Source organism: Watersipora subatra, chromosome 4, assembly GCF_963576615.1.
Source record: "Watersipora subatra chromosome 4, tzWatSuba1.1, whole genome shotgun sequence".
Taxonomy (NCBI): Eukaryota; Metazoa; Bryozoa; class Gymnolaemata; order Cheilostomatida; family Watersiporidae; genus Watersipora; species Watersipora subatra.
This window is the reverse complement of record NC_088711.1, coordinates 49,477,052-49,492,665: the sequence shown is the minus strand read 5'-3', so window position 1 is coordinate 49,492,665 and position 15,614 is coordinate 49,477,052. Positions and strand designations below refer to the sequence as shown.

The 15,614-nt window shown below is 37.0% G+C and overlaps 1 protein-coding gene across 1 annotated transcript; it reads left to right on the top strand.

Moving 5' to 3' along the window:
* The first annotated feature begins 14,539 nt into the window (after positions 1–14,539).
* LOC137394325 (uncharacterized) lies at positions 14,540–15,181 on the top strand. Its single transcript, XM_068081044.1, has one exon. The coding sequence runs from the start codon at positions 14,540–14,542 to the stop codon at positions 15,179–15,181; it is 642 nt and encodes a 213-aa protein (XP_067937145.1).
* The last annotated feature ends 433 nt before the right edge of the window (positions 15,182–15,614 follow it).

Genomic DNA, 15,614 nt, shown 5'->3' with positions numbered 1-15,614 from the left:
CAAAAAGTTCACTACTTAGTTATACTAAGTAACAAGTTTATCTTGCGTAGATGCAAATAAGTATATTTGAGTACGTATATACAAGCATTAGTGAAGGTTGTATACAACATACTGCTGCATATAAAAAGTGTATTGCCTTTTATAGGTTTGGCAATACCAAAAGTATTTAGGCATCAGATAAAAAATAACATCTGTCAGGATGTTGTAAGTATAATATGAATTTGTTATGAATACAAGAGCAGGTTGCGAGAGACACATACATAATTAATTTGCTGTATGAATTTAGTTACAGACACAAGAACAGACAATATCAGTAGAAATCCAGTTGCAAAACAAAGCACTAAACAGGTTATCAGTTGAGTGGAATACCAAGAGATAACAGGTGTCAAACAAGCTATAAAATGTTATTATTAAATATTCCAATGTGGGGAGATACGCGGATGGGTGGTCTGACAGGTGAATTGGTGATTAGTAACAGCTGTTGATTGCGATGTTTCTCGTTGAACAGAATAAAGGTCATTGTTGGTCGTTTTGATTTAGTTGTATTGTTCGTGAGGTATAGCTTGTAGCTATACCTTACATTAGTATTTATGCATCCTGTCGTAATAGTATTATACACTTCTTACATAACCACTCATCCCCTTTTATTTAAACATTTTTAATATGATTAGGAAACAGCTTTCTGGACTCTTGGTAGCCTGACACGCGGATTTGTTATTCCAACTTCCTAGCACCTGCTATTTTACTACTTACCATAAATGTTATCTGCTTCTTTGTACTTACTCGCTTACTACCTAGGAAGCTTTGCAGCGCCCAATCGCCTGTGATCTACGGATGTGACGATTGCCTGACTGATTAGGCAAACATATATAAGCCTGCGTCGATCAGAAACAATTCGAATTCCATATTTTACTCACGCTTTAATTATTACTCTGCTCTTGTATCACTCTTTATATTTTTAGACTTGCGCAATTAGCATCAGCCATTGACTTGATTAGCCTTCATATATTTTATGTTTTTGCAACTGAAAGTTTGAATTTTTAATGAATATATTCTGTTTTAAAGTTTTTTAACTAAAACAAACCAGTCTAATACTTGACATTAAATCTACACCTAAAATACAGTCTTCTAAATTCGCAAATCATAAACCAACTACTTGAACCACCGATCCAGCACTTATAGTTAATAATCTTTTAAACAGAGGTTCATTACAATTTCTATGTCATCAGTCAATTATTCAATTGACAAGTTCATTACTGAAGCAGCATGTTTGTGGTGGTTGTAGATAGTAGTTTGTGATTTTGCTGCCAGCAACTTTATGACAGCAAATTGTTTCCAGCAAAACTGTTGAAAATCTTAGCGTATTGATTTTAACTATATACATTGTATAATAACCACAAGTACATCACTAACTTCCATACTATACTCCACACAAGTTGCTTGTAAAACTGTGAATCTCATAACTGAATATTGTAAGATGGCAGAGCTCTTCATGAGTGTTTCTATTGTATCCTCAAAAATCTTGTTAATCATTGATTGGCTTGGTTTGCTGAGCATTAGTATCTTTGTCAGATTTATTATTGTTGGCATAGGCCTAAAATCCTCAATTGCTTTATTTGTTTTTTCTACAAAACATGTTATAATGGAACTCTATACATAACAACCCAAAGGTAGAAAGATGTATTTTATAATTTCAAAAGTATAGCACTATGATTCTTCGTCTTAACTTATTAGTATTCTGGACTTGGTAGATGGCATCGAAATCTGCAAGCAAACACATTAACAATCAAATATATTACAGAATAGGAGAGCGTGTTCTAAAAATAGTAACTATCCTTGTTGCTAAGCTCGCACCTATTTTTGGATCAGCTTTAAAATGGCTTTTTTGCTAGAAAAACAGCAATACTGTTTCTAGTGCTTTTTGATTCAACTTAACTAGCCTATGTTTATTACATTTACTGTAACTAGCATGCTCACCTGTCACCACTTTCGACTCTACTACATGCCATTCAGTCACCTAAATGCTGAGTATTATTTAATGTCATACGCCAATCAGCATTATGGATGCAAAGCTTTTATGTGAATTTAATAAAATTTTTAAAGGTAATTGCTATTAAATCTAAGTGGTAGGTACAATGGCTGGTTTGGAAACTTTGGATAAATTTTGGCGCAGTATTCCGATGTCACTCATGAAAAGATCCTGAGACCTACCGAAATTTGTTAAAAATAGCATTCTTTGCAATTGTGTTATGCAATTAAAAGTTGATTTTAATGACACAGATGGCTCCTGCCCCTACTTCTTTCATCTAAACCAAAAAAGAATCATGTAGAAGGTGACGATTACTTCCATGATGATTTGGAATCAAGCGAACAGCTGGAAATCGAACTGTCAAGGTCTGGCTCGAACATAGTGGAGTGCATCGGTAGGTAAATATGACCAATATATCCAGGTTTTTCACAAAACTAAATATCCGGCACACATTGCAGCCTTGCTGCATATGCTAAACTGCATGGCTGCTCATTTTGTGGTGCATAATTTGGGTATATAAATGTATTTTTGTATTAGCTACTTTCACTTATTGTTAGTGTATAAAGCAGATATACAAAAAACAGAGTGGTTTGAAATAATACTGCAGCAGATCAGTGAAATGTAGTTAGATTTTTTTTACGGTTGATACATATTCTTTTTATTATAAAATCAGCATATGATATTTATTTAGCAGGTTATGTGGTACGGAGCTTAAAACTCAACTGCAATGACTGCACCAGCTTTATAGCCTCCTGTCCATGTTTACGCACCAGGGATGATGTGATACTAATCAGTGTAAAAGATAGAGGTGGTCTGTTTACACCTCATCCTGTCATCACAAATATATGTCTAGGCTCAGAACTGAGCATATGGCAGGGTGTTGACTTACAAGGAATCACTGCAGATATACACAAGCTGGGTGTCACTAAGACTCTTTCATCGGTTTTACAAAGCAATTTGCATCAGGGATTTCCATGCTCGATCCACTGCGCAGCGCAACGTTAGTTAAAAAATCACCTCCAGATATTTCAGGATTATAATTCATCAGGAGGCTACAAAGGTAGCAGCTAACAAGAGTAATCTCAGATCAAGGCTCAGCCGACTAGTCGTCTTTAGTCATGACTAGCCTTTCACAGTATGTCTAGAAAAGTGTACCATTTGTTGCTTGTTTTATACGAATTTGCTGATGCTGTTTGCATAACACCCAATACCCAACATTTATATTCATGGCAGACTGCAATCAGCGTACGATGTACCATGGTGTATGCATTTGAAACCAATTTGTACACCTAGCTATCGGACATGTTAGCCCATAGCATATGGCAACATTGATAATTTTGCATTCTTTTTTGGAATACATGTAGGCCTACTACATCGATATAAACTTTTACTCGCACTTTTCATCTGAAATATTCAACTTTATGTTTATAAATTTGCAGGGTAGGAAATACATAGTGTATAAGCTTTGTATCTAAAATTTGAAACAAATATATTGTGTACTTTAGTAGTTATGTCAAATTACATGTAGCAACAAAAATGACTCTTGATTCTTTCAGTGTAAACAATGATGACTCACTTGCCTGACCAGCTGCAAGTGAACAAAGCATTGCCCTTCTGTCACAAAGCATGCAGCTATTTATGTAGGACACCACGGCTTTACATTGCCAGCCTCCTATAGCTAATAGGTCTACGCTCGTAAATGTCACCTTCAAGAAAAGGTCATCATCATAGTGAGCTTCGGCCAGTGCATTGGCATTTAAAAACACCAAAGGTCAAGCTGAGAATTAAACATGAGTAGCAGTATGCAGGCACACATACGTATTGAGCTATCCCTGCCCCTTCACTCTGTATGGGGTATAAGTGGTAACATCACTCATGAGTGTATTATAGTGCCAGGGTCAGTAATGTAGTAGGACACTCCCCTGGCCATGAATATAATCTCCAACATATCTATGGCTAAACTGTTTTCAGCCATTTTGCAGCTGTTTAGCTATGTGAATACAATTGCGAGAACTTCGCAAATGTAATTTAAATTAGTTTATTTTTTATCCTGCAAAGTTCTGATCAGACATCAGCCACAATCAGCAATTTGTATTTAAATGCTCTCTGTTGTGTCCTTATGAGGCTAACAGGGTACCCGTGATTTATAGGACTATTTTGACTATTAAGACTAAAAATGGCTTGAGACAGCTGGAACAAACATTTACTGAACCAAAATGAATCGAACAATATTTGAGCATGAGCGTTAAATTAATCTAGCAAAAGGACAACCCCAATATTGCAGCAGTAATATTAGGTGCTCAAAATTAGCCAATTCAACCTTCTTAGAAGGGTTTTTGACATACACTATGTTTCCATGATGCGCAGTGCTTGGGTGTTGCGCCCTCTCCGAATCATGGAAACGGCGTCTTCGCACTGAAATCACTGCGTAGTGACCAGTGCGATGCCTGTGCAAATTCGCAGCAAGGAAACAGTTGCTGCGCATTGCTCTCATGCCGTGAAAACGGATTCTTCAAGGACCATGAAATAGTACAAATGCTATCCCGCTAATCTTGTTTTTTTCTAATCTTCTGATTTTCTTTCACCTATATTTAATTATGGTCTGCACCCACGAGGATGATGAGGTGATTACTTTCCTAGACTTTGTAATCGATGCCAGCACTTTTCGAAAAACAGGAGGCACGTCCTAGATAACATTTAAATAATATATTACCTAAAAAAATACTTATTAAAAGTATATTATTTGTAAAAATTGTGTTAAGGTTTGTAAAATATTGTGAATGTGTATTGTAAATAAAAGTATAATGATGTCAGAAGCATAAAAAGACCGTTTCTGACGTTCGGTATCCATGATCGATTCAATTTTTCCATCAGGCGATTCGATTTATACAATGTCTCTTCTCTGGTAAATTTGCTGAAAACCACTGCGCAGCATGGTAACCTACAATCCCTTCGACTTCGGAGGGGGCTGATCGCAGTACTGTGCACCATGGAAACATAGTTATAGTCCTTTTAACATTGCCCTAACAATAGACCGTTCTTTAAACAGAGCAGCTCGTTTATTGTGAACGATATTTGCAATAAGGTTTGCTTTTATACATTTGGAAAATTTGCAGGTATTTTATAACCATAAAACAGCAAAAGATTGTTGCTTAGATTTTAAAATAACCTATCTAAAGTTTTTAAAAAATTCTGCAACTGAATAAAGCATTTTTGCAGAAAAGCAGTTATATCTTTTAGAGAAATTGTTTTCATTGCATGAAGCAAAACTAAAGTTGAATAAGGATACTTCATCAATAATAATTTTGTTTGTGTTTTAAAGAGCCTTGTTAAATATTAAATTGGTTTTCTATTCTGTGCTGAAGTTTTGCATGCAAACAATAAAATAGAAGGAACTTAAATGACAACATACATGTAGGTGAAACAAATGCAGCCCTCGATTGAGTAAAATGTTGTACCTAAGTTCACTTGAAATGTAAAAAAGAGTAACTTGAATGTAACAAATTCCTGCAAAATTGCTCTCAACTTCAATGAGGAATTATTACGAGTGACTGCGCGTTACAATCAGAGAATATGAATAATTAAGCGTTTTGCTATGTACACACTGTACTTAGCAATCGAGCGTTTCAATGAACACCTGCTGATGTGGATGTAACACCAGGCTTGACCTCATAGGTCAAGTACTAGCCTAATTAATGACTCAATAAATGGCTAAGCAGTCTTGTCGCCCCGCTAAGCTTAGCAGCAATGATTTGGAAGGTCGGCGTATTGAGACTGCTGAATTGGAAATAAAAACGACTGAATCGTGAAAATGTTTTTAATGTAATAGTCATCGATATTCTAATGCGCATTAATAACATTAGTGCCGTTTCCATAATTCGCAAGCACAAGGGATTCGATAAAGTTTGGTAGATCGCAAAACTCGCTTAGCTTGCAGATTTATGCCGATTCCATGACGAGGATAACTTGTGGATTGGCTCAGTTTGCAAATTATGAGTGTCATGGAAACGCAGCTATTGTCTCTTAATTCTCTGGCATGTTGAACTCTTCTCTAGTTGAGCTCTAAGAGATGAGCGAATTAATCACATCCTTCAAATAGCTCTACAGTAGACGGTCTCACTGTCAAGGACTGTTACACAGGCTGAGGATGTCTGACTGCTAACACGAGCTCAGTCCTTTGACTATCTATGCGCTGACTATCTATGCCATCTCACCGTGCAGGTGCATGGGCCATCATCCTCACCTTAGTGTTTTGGTATGTAGCATATATGTTACAGCCATTCTGAAAATAGAAATTTTTACACACAAATTTTTATTAATCATTTTGATACTGATGTGGCTACAATATATAATGGCACGGTTTTGAAGCTCTCTTCCATTATAGTTGCAGCTGTGTTAAAGGTTGACTTGCAACAAAATTCACATTACAGTTATTTGGTATCAAAAGATTCACCATGTTTTACTCTGTTATGTTGTAGGTGCCAACTTTGTGGAAATGTGATTGCAAGCTCTTAAAAGCTCAAAAACGAAAAGCCGCCATAGCTTAGAATCTTTTTATTTCGATGACGTGACCATGAAATTTGGTTATCGTCTTGTCACATATGTTCTCACGTGAATTGAAAGGCCAGTACAAAGCTCAATATAAAACTTATCGTAGTATTAGTTTATGACAAACACTTTGGGTTTTACCGAAGACTGCGTATCAAATATAGATGCTCGCTACTTTACAGTTTTGTTTCGGCCTGGTCTAATTGGCAAGTCATAATCTGATCATGTGACCCAACACATCGCAAATAATTTTTGCAGCACTTTTCGATCATCACAGGTGACCAACAGGCTCGTCATGATTATCAGACAATGATATGTACTCCTTCGGGGTAAGGTTAAAATGTTTAATGAACTTTTGCAGTAAGTTATAAGATATCACTGCTAAAAGTGACAGCATTACAATGACGATAAAACTGACGTGTAAGAACAATAGACATAGTTTGATTGAATGCGTGAAGTATGTTTGCAAAAACATTTTGATGAATAAGATTGCATGAAAGTGTAAACAGAATCCATCTCTCACAACTACATCACATTTGAGCCGTTTTGGAAAGGGAATCCAAACTACGGCGGTCTCGTGGGGCTGCGATTTTATGTTCGTTTTTGAGCTTTTAATAGCTTGTAATCACATTTCCACATACTTTGCACTTACAACACAACAGAGTAAGACATGGTGAATCTTTTCATATCAAATAACGGTAATGTGAATTTTGTTGCAAGTCAACCTTTAACAACTAAACACCTGGCCAGACATTTAGTTGTGCTGCCAAATTAGATGACTATGGTATATTTAAACCCACAAGTCTCATGTGCATCACATCGCCATCATTCACTCATAGAGTATTGCTATGGCTGTCCCAAAGTAGGCATTATTCATGGAGTATGCTCTATGACTGCATGAACAGTAATCAATCAGAAGTTTACTATTTTAGTCATGTTTACCAGTTTGGCTCTTCGCTATGACATCACTCAATAGGCTTACAGTGGAAATGTCTTACAGTGTGTTGACACTGCAGCAACTACTAACTATCAATTTTAGTTGCACATGAAATTAGCTGCCATCACATAGCTGCAACTTCTTACAACTCCACCGATGATTGCACAGTAAAACTTTAGATTTACCAGACTTACATGTATTTGTTTTTTGAAACATGTAAACAGTTAGAATTTATATTTTCGAAGCTTGATGCAGTTGCACGAGTGCATTGGGCGGAGTCAATGACTATCTTTGACTTCAAAAATCTTTGTAAGCCTTTGCCTTTAAAGATGTTGTTACCCACAGCTAAAACTTGGAACATTAGCAGAATTTATAACCGACTCTTTGTGATTGCTTTTGTCATTTTATGGAAAAATTTGTTTACCCAATCTCAGACAAACTGACTATTTTACAGCGCTTATTGCTTGCTGTTTGAATTTTTCACCTTCATTGCTCTTCTATATGAATAAACATGTTTCACAAAGCATTGCAAATGTTAGTTGACTTCGATCATGTCTCATCACTTTTCTTTTCACAGTGTATGACTTAATATGAGGCTTCCTAGTTCATCTACTAGCAAAGTTATGGTAGGGATATTTCACAATCACTTTCAATACGTCTACTCCATTTAAAAGCTACAGAATGACAAATCTAAACATCTGAGGTATGCATGAGTTGACATTAACTGACTTGCCCTTAATGCAATTATGGAGCAAACTTTGAAGGCATGGTATCAGATGAAACCATATACATGTACCTCTAAAAGGTGTTATGAGGTCACTTAAGTTAAAGTTAAACTAAGCCAAAATAAATTTGGGCCAACAAAAACAACACTTGAGCTAAGGTTTAAATAGTCCGCTGCTTCTGTAAAAAGTATTCACAAAATTCGCCATTGTTCTTCTTTGAGGTAGGTTTTCAGATAATATGTCACATATTACAAACATTCATCTCATTCATTGCTAATAAGACTAATATGCTCATCGCTAATATGATCAATTTATCTCTGCAAAACATTCCAGTTCATTAGAACATTGTCAGGACATGCACAACGCTTCATTTATTACTAGGTGAATGCCCTGCGTTGCAAGGGTAGTAGAACTGCTTATATACATTACACTACCTACTACCCTAGGACACTTATATTTCGCTAATATTTAGTTTCGTGAGTAGCTCACAGAGTAAAATTTCGAAGCAACTTAATTTCGCAGCTCTGATGAGTGCGAAAATATAGTGATGTAAAAATAAATGCAGTGGAACAAACATAATTAGATTCCTCAAAGTTCAATTCACCGATAAAAAAAATTTCAATTTGTGACTAGTTTGTAATTGTGAACCACAGGTAGAATGGTGCGGGCAAGGTCGATTATGCAATTTGATCGCTTGCTGCCAGTTGTTTCTTGGACTATCAACAGGCCCGTTTTCACTAGGGCAGCTGGCAGGCTGAGCCGCCCCAACTTTTTGGGAATTTTTTACGGTAAGTACAGTCCAACTCGAATAATTCGCCCTCAGATAAAATGTAACATTTCATCTCAAACACAAGGTCAACTCAAACGGATTTGTTTGGTCAGTTCCAACGCAATGGTAAATTCCTTCAGATAACTCGACCTCAACATCATTCATTCAAAAAGTTATTTGCCCAACGGCCATGGACGCGGTTTTTATCGCTGTAGAATATCACTTCATTCCAAGCCATAGAGACAAACATCAACTTCTAGTAGTTCTTAGGCATCATTATTATCATCATCAGAGGCAAAATATTTTTATTAACGATTTTTATAAAGGTTTGCAGAAGATTAAGTTTTATCAAACACCCGCTTGGCCATGTCCCATGGAAAGCGTAAAAGCCTCCGAATGAACTTAAAATAAAATCCGCAAAATTGATCTTTGTTAAAACGCTCAAAAGGAAAAGATGTATTTTTCTGAGCGTTTTAACTGCGGTCATGTTTTGCCTATTTTAATTTAAAAACGTCTCGTCAGTCACATCACTTAAAATAAAACAAATCTCAAAAAATTACAAATTATTGAAGAGGTGTCAGTGGTGAATCCAAACCTTTCCAGAGCCATGCTGCTTGTGTAGTACTGCGATTGTCAGTGCATGTGTCTTATTTTCTTTCAACACACGGTGCTCACTGCATTGATTGATGTCCCCAGCAAACGATAACGCTACTAATGCATGTGCATTGACATCAAATTCCTATCGTTATAAATCATTCCTAATGGGAAAATAATCATAATTAATTGCAAAATAATAACGTAATAAATTTTGACTGTCAAATTATTTTGTTGGTTTATATTTTAACGATGCTATAGTGGTCGTTAAAAACGTTAAAATAAATGTCGTTATAAAATTTCATTATACAGTATCAATGAACAAAAGCTATTTAGTTTTGCTTTTTCGCTCGTTTGTTATGATAGTTTAGTTTTGCATATGAAACTTTCGCGAGAGGATGACACCACGAAAACGCGAAAGTTAGATGCCGCGAATACATAAGTGTCCTAGGGTACATTACAATTACAGTACATTATCTGCAACTGTTTATAAGTTGTTTTATTACCCCTGCAATCCCGGCATTCACATAGTGAGGCTATGAGCCCTGAAGCTAGATGGTAATTATTATCATTGCTATAACAGGACATACACTTAGACACAGATTAATAGATTGTAAAGGTCTGGCCCCGGTAGCTGAGCCAGCTTTACTTTTTTAGCAAGGCGGTGCAGTCTGAACACTGGGCCTTCCTCTCGTCGGCCTGCCTGACACACCTAGTGGTCTGATCAGGCCGCGGCTGGTTGCCCTCGGTTCAGGCTCTTTTGGAATACTAACACGGCCTGCTCCCTGAGACCCTATATTGGCTAATATAGGTCCCGGCTAGCTTACTGGAGGGCTTGATCTCCAATGCTATCGCATTTCTGATCAGGTCCGGTCGTAACGCAGCCAACCCCTAGCCTTCCTTAGGTGTCTCCCAAAGCAGCTCGTACTTGAAGCCAGATCAGTTCTGGCAGAAGGATCCTTATTAAGCCAACCAGGCAGGCATCAAATCAAACGTAGCCAATTTGTAAGAATAAATATAGTCTATTTAATGTATATAAGCACATATGCAACTTCGTGTTAACAGCATCGAAACCATAAGAATAATTCCAAAGAGTTGGCCTATGCCTTCTCCTTCTATACCATTTACCCCGCCCACAATTATGCAACATCCATTGTATCGTGTCAGGCCTGTGAGGCAGGCCTAGACAATAGATATAAGAGTGTGCTGGCAGGCCTGCGAAGCAGGCCCAAAAATACAGTATTACATAACAGGGTCGGAAAGGGTACACACTGTTGGCTGTACATAACTAACTCATCTACTATTCTACTAACACTATTAGTATACTGAATGTCATTGACCTTGTTCTTACATATTGTTGTAACCTTGACCTGATTAAATAAAAAGATGACTTCCTGTGATTAATAAGCAAAACATGAGTGGAAAATAGTAAGGATGCACGAGTACGAAATTGATAAATTGTACTATACAGTCTGCTAGAAAATATTGAGTTCTTATCAATATCCGGTTATTGCATAGAGTATTCGATTTGGCTAAACAGGAATTGGCTTACCCTTTCTAAATTGGTCCTCAAAATTAGCATGCATTAGCGAGCATGCAACTCCTCTTGAATGCTGAATTAGCATTCAAAATTCGTTTTCCCCTTGCATCAACCAAAGAAGCCAGCCTACAACAACCTTGACACCGACTAGGATTTCCCACTGCATCTAGGAGACGCCATCAACGGTTCACTGCCACTGCCCGGAGACTATACTCACTCATTTCCACAAAGTTAAGTAGTTTCATATAAAAAATAAATAAATAAATAAATAAAGGGGAGAAGAGAAAACGCATTTCCTGTGTTCCTGTAAATGCATCGTGGCATATGTTACACCTATTAGTAAGTGCATGGAACTAGAGAACACTATTGTTCACCCATTTGCTCAATAGTGTTAACTCCTAAATATCGATGGTAATAACTTTAATGTAACTATATTTGTAAGTAGACAGTTCCAGTTATACACAGCACTATGTAACTGTGAGTAAAACATGTATGTAATAGATTCGTAATCTGATTGTGAAAGAAATTAAACCAACAGTAAATATGCAGACTGTAGGCCTAATGATGGCTGACAGGATAGAAAATTAGTAAATAGTAAGTAATAAGAAATGTAATAGAAGAATCAAACAGAAGAATTAATAGTTTGGTTAATAATTGAAGCTGCATCAAACAAAGAATCTTCACTTTCATCGTCAATTGTTGCCAAGTTGCTCATTTCGCCTAAATTAATCAGTTCGGCAATAGTGGGAAGTTGATTGTCTCTTCGATGCCGTAGGTAAATAAATTTGTAAAGTAAGAAAATAGTAATTAATAAAATACTGATGGGTAGAATCGTTGATAATAAAATAATTGAAAGTTTGTTGAGACAGTTCGTTGAAAAATCAGTTGAGTGGATGTAGATAGAAGTGATGTTGGTAGAGTTAGGATCGAGATAATCAGTAGTGGAAACGTTCGTAATAATGGCAGTTCGATCAGTTGGGAAGTAATCATTCGGTGAATCAGCTGCAAGTAAAACTAGAGTGATTAGTAATTGGTAGTTTACCTGTCATTAAAATTCCGAAATAACTCAGCTATAGTTGATAACTTTCGTTAAACCAATGTGATCAAACGGAAATAGCCCTTGCGCAGGTATGATGCAGTTATCAGTCTTAATCATGAAATTGGGCTAGGGTAAAGCAACTCCTTAATTTGTGACGGCTCACGAGTTGATAGCAGTTATGTTGTGGAAATTACAAGCAATCATGTCAAACTCGTTTAGTTTATAAGTTTACATACCTCTCTGGATCAATGGATGCGGATTGTCAGTAATTACTTGGAGACGATGAGGTACAATTAAAAATAATAAATTTGGATTTTCGGTTATGTCTAGTAAATTGAAAGGAGAGTACAAGTCAGGAGAATCAATTTTGGATAAATCATTGGTGGTTAAATTACGGTTGGAACAATTAATTTTAAATAAAGTGCCGGAACAAAAGCAGACGGTGATTAATAAGCAAAACATGAGTGGAAAATAGTAAGGATGCACGAGTACGAAATTGATAAATTGTACTATACAGTCTGCTAGAAAATATTGAGTTCTTATCAATATCCGGTTATTGCATAGAGTATTCGATTTGGCTAAACAGGAATTGGCTTACCCTTTCTAAATTGGTCCTCAAAATTAGCATGCATTAGCGAGCATGCAACTCCTCTTGAATGCTGAATTAGCATTCAAAATTCGTTTTCCCCTTGCATCAACCAAAGAAGCCAGCCTACAACAACCTTGACACCGACTAGGATTTCCCACTGCATCTAGGAGACGCCATCAACGGTTCACTGCCACTGCCCGGAGACTATACTCACTCATTTCCACAAAGTTAAGTAGTTTCATATAAAAAATAAATAAAAAAATAAAAAAAGGGGAGAAGAGAAAACGCATTTCCTGTGTTCCTGTAAATGCATCGTGGCATATGTTACACCTATTATTAGTGCTGAACTTTTGATCTTGAGTGTTAGGTGCACTCTCTCCCTTAATATTTTTCTTTATTGCACCTAAAGTTTTCTTGAGCAAAGGGGAGAGGAGCAACATATGCAACCTATTTGCCATTGTATTTTATCACGTTGTAAAATTTTTTTAAATATTTTACAGTTTATGTTCCTTTTCTTTCATGTTCACCTGAGTGACCTTAGTCAGAGGCCTGATTAGTAGGTAAGGCTTCATTTAGTTAGGCTGTCACTCAATGTACTATTGTATTTTGATACAACTTTTGCTGAGATTTTGCTTTTTGTTGCTAGGAGCAGTAACCACATATGCTGATGGATAGCGGGTACTGCAAATTGGGAGTCATCGACAAGATACATGAAGGTGCAGCCTTGGTTGTGATATATTTGGTAGCAGCGATCTGCTCCAGGCCACATGCGAGACTCGTAAGCGCAGATTACATTTACAAAGACATTACTAAAGCATGGAACGATGGTAGCAATACAAAGAAGAACTCCTCGTCACCAACACTCTACCCCCAATCCTTTTGCCTCGTTCAAGAAATAGACAGTCGAACCTCCAACCTCATCACCCCTGCTCCTTTTACCTTAAGAAGATTTACCGCCGTATCGTCGTCTAAGGAGGAAGGTGTAAGATACCTGTATCTTGACTATGACCTAGTTTCATCTTGCCTCTGCCTAGCTGCGGTTTCTACATACCGATGTCAGAACAACTCTCATGTCAGAGCTACATATCTTTTATACATTAAGTTGTTATTTTACTATACACAAAAGATAAGAACGTAACACTTTTTTATAACATTTCATCATTTGACATTTGACAATTACTACAAGACCAACATCTTTTCCTGCCAAGACTGTCTGTGTCACCATTCGTGTCAGCCTCCATAAACATTCCAACTACGCTAATTATCTGTCCGCATCCGCTTGCTTATCTTTGTCTGTGCGCCTGGAACAAAATTAATTGTGTAAATATTATTCTGCAACCTTTTCGTATCTTGTGTTTGACTCATACCACACATATTTTATGCAAGTCATTCTCTCCTATATAAGGGAACCCGATCTTGTTTGTGAAAAGTCTTTAGTTCAACATTCATACTGATACTCTTACGCTCATATTCTATGATACATTCTCACTACGTAATATAGATCGTTAAATATACTGTTCTTAAATACAACCACTGTCTCGTTATCGCAGTATTAATTCTTGTGGTAGAAAAACAGTTCTACAAACATTGGCTTAAACAGAAGAAGCCCCCTAAGGGTAACATTGCTAAGAAAGACTTTAGCAACGGGTTATCACATGAACATCCAACTTGGTGGCAGTGTGTCCTTCTTTGCCTTCAGAACTATCTATTTAATCCTACTCTTAGCTGATTGCTAGTAGCCATCCATTGCCTATTCTTAGCTGACAATCATGTCTAAGCTTGAGGCACCACAAGGATTTGACTTTTCATCACCAGCATCGTTTCCAGAATGGTTGAAGCGATTTAAACTGTATAGGGTAGCTACTGGCTTGTTGGATAAGGACGGTGGTGTACAGATAGCAACCCTCCTATACACGATGGGTGGGGATGCTGAACAGTTGTATGAAACACTTACATTTGCTGATGATAAGGAGAAGAAGGCTTTTGATATAGTTTCCAAGAAGCTTCTGGATTACTTCAACCCAAAGCGGAACGTAATTCATCTTAGAAGTATATTTCATACAAGAGCTCAGAGAGCAGACGAGAGTATTGAGAGCTTTATTAGGGATTTATACAAACTCAGTGAGCATTGCGAGTTTGCAGCAGAAAGAGACAATACTATCAGAGACAGATTAGTCGTTGGACTGCTAGATAAAGAACTGTCTGCAAAGCTACAGCTGGAGGAAAACTTAGACCTTAGCAAGACTATCTATATGTCTCGACACCATGAGCTAGTCAAAAATGAGGTTGCCAAACAAGTAGAGATTGGTTCAATTAGCAGATCATCTGCTAGCTGTGGCACCAGCCAGAAGAATAGCGACAGACAGGCAGTAACAAAATCGTACGCTAATTACCAAGAAACCATTAATTGAAATAACTGTGGCCTTAAACACAAGAGAAGACAATGCCTAGCATTCGGTAAACAATGTCACCATTGCCAGGGGCCAAACCACTTTGCCAATAAGTGCAGGAGTAGAACCAGATTAACTCCGGCTGCTGCAGAAATTGTCGATCAAAATATGCCAGAAGGAGAGACCTACTACTTAGATGCAGTGACACAAATACAGGACAACAGCGAGCCATGGTTTGTGAGTATCCCTATAAGCAACACAAACATTAAGTTTGAGGTTGACACAGGTGCCGATGTCACCATATTATCCAAAAACACTTGTGACTTACTTATTGATAAACCTGTTCTATCTAAAGCCAATATTGAATTAAAGTCTGTTAACTCTGATGTAACTGTTTTTGGCTATTTCATATTGAACACTAAGTACAATGGTCATGAGTACTCACTCAAATGTT

Coding starts and splice junctions, on each gene's coding strand:
- LOC137394325 (XM_068081044.1), top strand. CDS start 14,540: ATGTCTAAGCTTGAGGCACCACAAGGATTTGACTTTTCATCACCAGCA.